The sequence below is a fragment of the Austrofundulus limnaeus genome, unplaced genomic scaffold (assembly GCF_001266775.1).
Source record: "Austrofundulus limnaeus strain Quisiro unplaced genomic scaffold, Austrofundulus_limnaeus-1.0 Scaffold434, whole genome shotgun sequence".
Classification (NCBI taxonomy): Eukaryota; Metazoa; Chordata; class Actinopteri; order Cyprinodontiformes; family Rivulidae; genus Austrofundulus; species Austrofundulus limnaeus.
Genome location: NW_013952836.1, coordinates 92,483 through 94,946, shown reverse-complemented (window position 1 = coordinate 94,946; position 2,464 = coordinate 92,483). Strand labels below are relative to the sequence as shown.

Here is a 2,464-nt window from a genome sequence, read left to right as displayed (position 1 = left end):
TTTTTTTTTTTATTCAAGTGTATTTTTTTAGAGACTGAGTCCACTTTGTTACACATTCTTTTAAAAATTAAAGTTTATTGATTTATTACATTTACATATTATGCTTTTATAATTATTAGTTGTAAAATGGTCACCAGGCAATATTATCACTTATCACAATAATTTTTGAGACAATTAAATCGCCCAGCAAAATTTGTTATCGTGACAGGCCTAATTGTTGGTACTGCTCAGAATTTTTGGAATAATATTCAAAACATTTCCTTCAAGAGACCTATAGTCAAGGTAATTCAGCACATTTTGATTAAAAAAAAAATCACAAATTTTTCTACCCATGCACTATAGCTGCCAATTACCTTACCCAACACTTGTGATTTAATACACTAATACAGCTTTCAAACAAGTAGGGTCTGAATCTGGTTGGTTAGAGCTGTGTCACACATCACTCTAAAGCGTCTGAAGGTGGTCTCACACTACAACATGCTGTATTTACAAACCAATACCCAAGCTCTCCCCAAGTCTGTTCACAATAGGAAAACAGTATAACTGTGTGAAGGGGCCCCCATGACAGCACTGCATCGAATTGGTTTTGTTTTGGCACTGTTCACATCCTAGAACTCAGGCATTCTTTCCACCCGTCAAACAACAATGGTACTAGTGTTACAGTTGGAAGGCCAGTGGGCTTGGCTCTCCACTTCCTTACTCTGGCTGTCGTTAACTTGGAGGGGTGGGTGCAGCCATAGTGATTAAATGGTATGATGACTGTACATAACACTTTTCTAGCCAACCAGACTACTCAAAGAATTTCACAACACAATCAGAAGTCTCGTTTACCCATCCACACACACACACACACACACACACACACACACGTACAGCTTTCTACTACATCTCTACATAGCTAATCTGAATAAATCATTCTAGAGACTAATCAGTGCTTTAGATTGCATTCATACACCAATGAGGTATAATGGAGTCAGTGAGTCAATGAGGGGTTTAGTCTTTTGCCCAGGGATACACTGACAGGTGAGAAATTGAACCTCCAACTGCAGAGAGGACTGCTGTAACCACTGAGCCATAGCCGCCCAAATAAACTAATATTTCCAAGGAAGTTCACATGCATCGGGTTACAAGCAAGACATTAAAAAAACCCAACTGAATTCCTGTCACTTACTGGTTTAGGCATCTTTGCTTCCTCTCCTCCTTACACCCAACAGTTGAGAGGATAAATCCTTCACAGGAAGGCAGCAATCTACAGGAGCTGAAAGTAAAGAAAACATTTCTCAACCAAGTACAAGTTGCATCAAACCTGTTAAAAATTACTTAATTGCCTTTTATTTTCTGTGATTGAAACAGCTTAAATCCATTTTATTTCAGTAACAGAGATGAAAGGTTAGAAAACACAACCTTTAACTTTATTACTTTCAAACTAGGCTCTTATATCCAACCTTTAAAGTAGCTGTGTGGACCAAGCAGATCAGGGAAAATCTAATGCAAAAATCGCAGAGAAAAGGGGGTGAAAAGCAAATAAGGCACTCATGAGCCAAAGAGAAAAAGAGTGTTTCAATCCCATCTTGCACCACTCTTTCGCTTAAGGGTACAAACTATATTTCACAAGTCTAAAAGAACAGGCAAATATGTTCTGTTAACAATTAAGGCATTGTCTAGTTGCTTGGAGATAAATGTACCGTCAGTTTGACAGAAAAGTTCATAATCTGCAGTCACTATGGGCTTTCTTACACTACATTTAACAAGCTTAACTGTTAAATTAGACACACCTGGGTGCTCCTGTGTGGTCTAAATGTACAAAACATTCAAAAAGTACAGCGTAAACAAAACCTGCAGTGTGAATAAAACTGCTTGAATGGAAAAACTGCACAAGTTTACAGCAAGTTGCTAAAACAAGGTTTCATTTAGTTGTGTGGAAAAGTAATTTGTAAGTAAGCAAGTAAGTAGAGTTTTATTTATAAAGCGCCTTTCACAGAAATATATTCACAAGGTGCAGTACAATCATTAACAGTATAAAAATGGTGAAAAGAATAAAATGAAACAGAAAAACATAATTACACATAAACGAAAATTGAAACATCAAATCAGGTATTAATTTCTAAAATTGTAACTCATGCACAAGGTCAATGCAGGTCAAAATATACAGTAATACACAAAATCATAATGAATGCGGGAGAGAAAATATGGCGTAAGTTCAATAGTAAAGAAAACAAAGATTAGCGAAGCATTCACAATGGAGGTAGGCTGGTAGTAATGGTGAAACGGTTAGCTAAACGCTTGAGAGAAAAAGTGTGTTTTTAGGACTGTCTTGAAAAAGACAATGGGCCTCATGCAAGAACAAGTTCGTATTCTTATTCTAAATTTCTCTTACTTTTGTTCGTATGAAGGGTTCGTACGAACATGTCATGTCAAATTCAACAAACTCTTCTATCTTCAGGAAAAGTGTGTAAATGAGCTG

General features: G+C 36.6%; 1 protein-coding gene across 1 annotated transcript in view; it reads right to left on the bottom strand.

The window, feature by feature from the left end:
- The window catches only part of LOC106529288 (radixin), a gene marked incomplete in the record, with an annotated part of 38,731 nt that overhangs the window by 33,328 nt on the left and 2,939 nt on the right, over window positions 1-2,464 (bottom strand). The window contains 1 exon segment of the mRNA XM_014024661.1: window positions 1,172-1,258. Within this exon segment, the coding sequence (XP_013880115.1) occupies window positions 1,172-1,183 (12 nt within the window).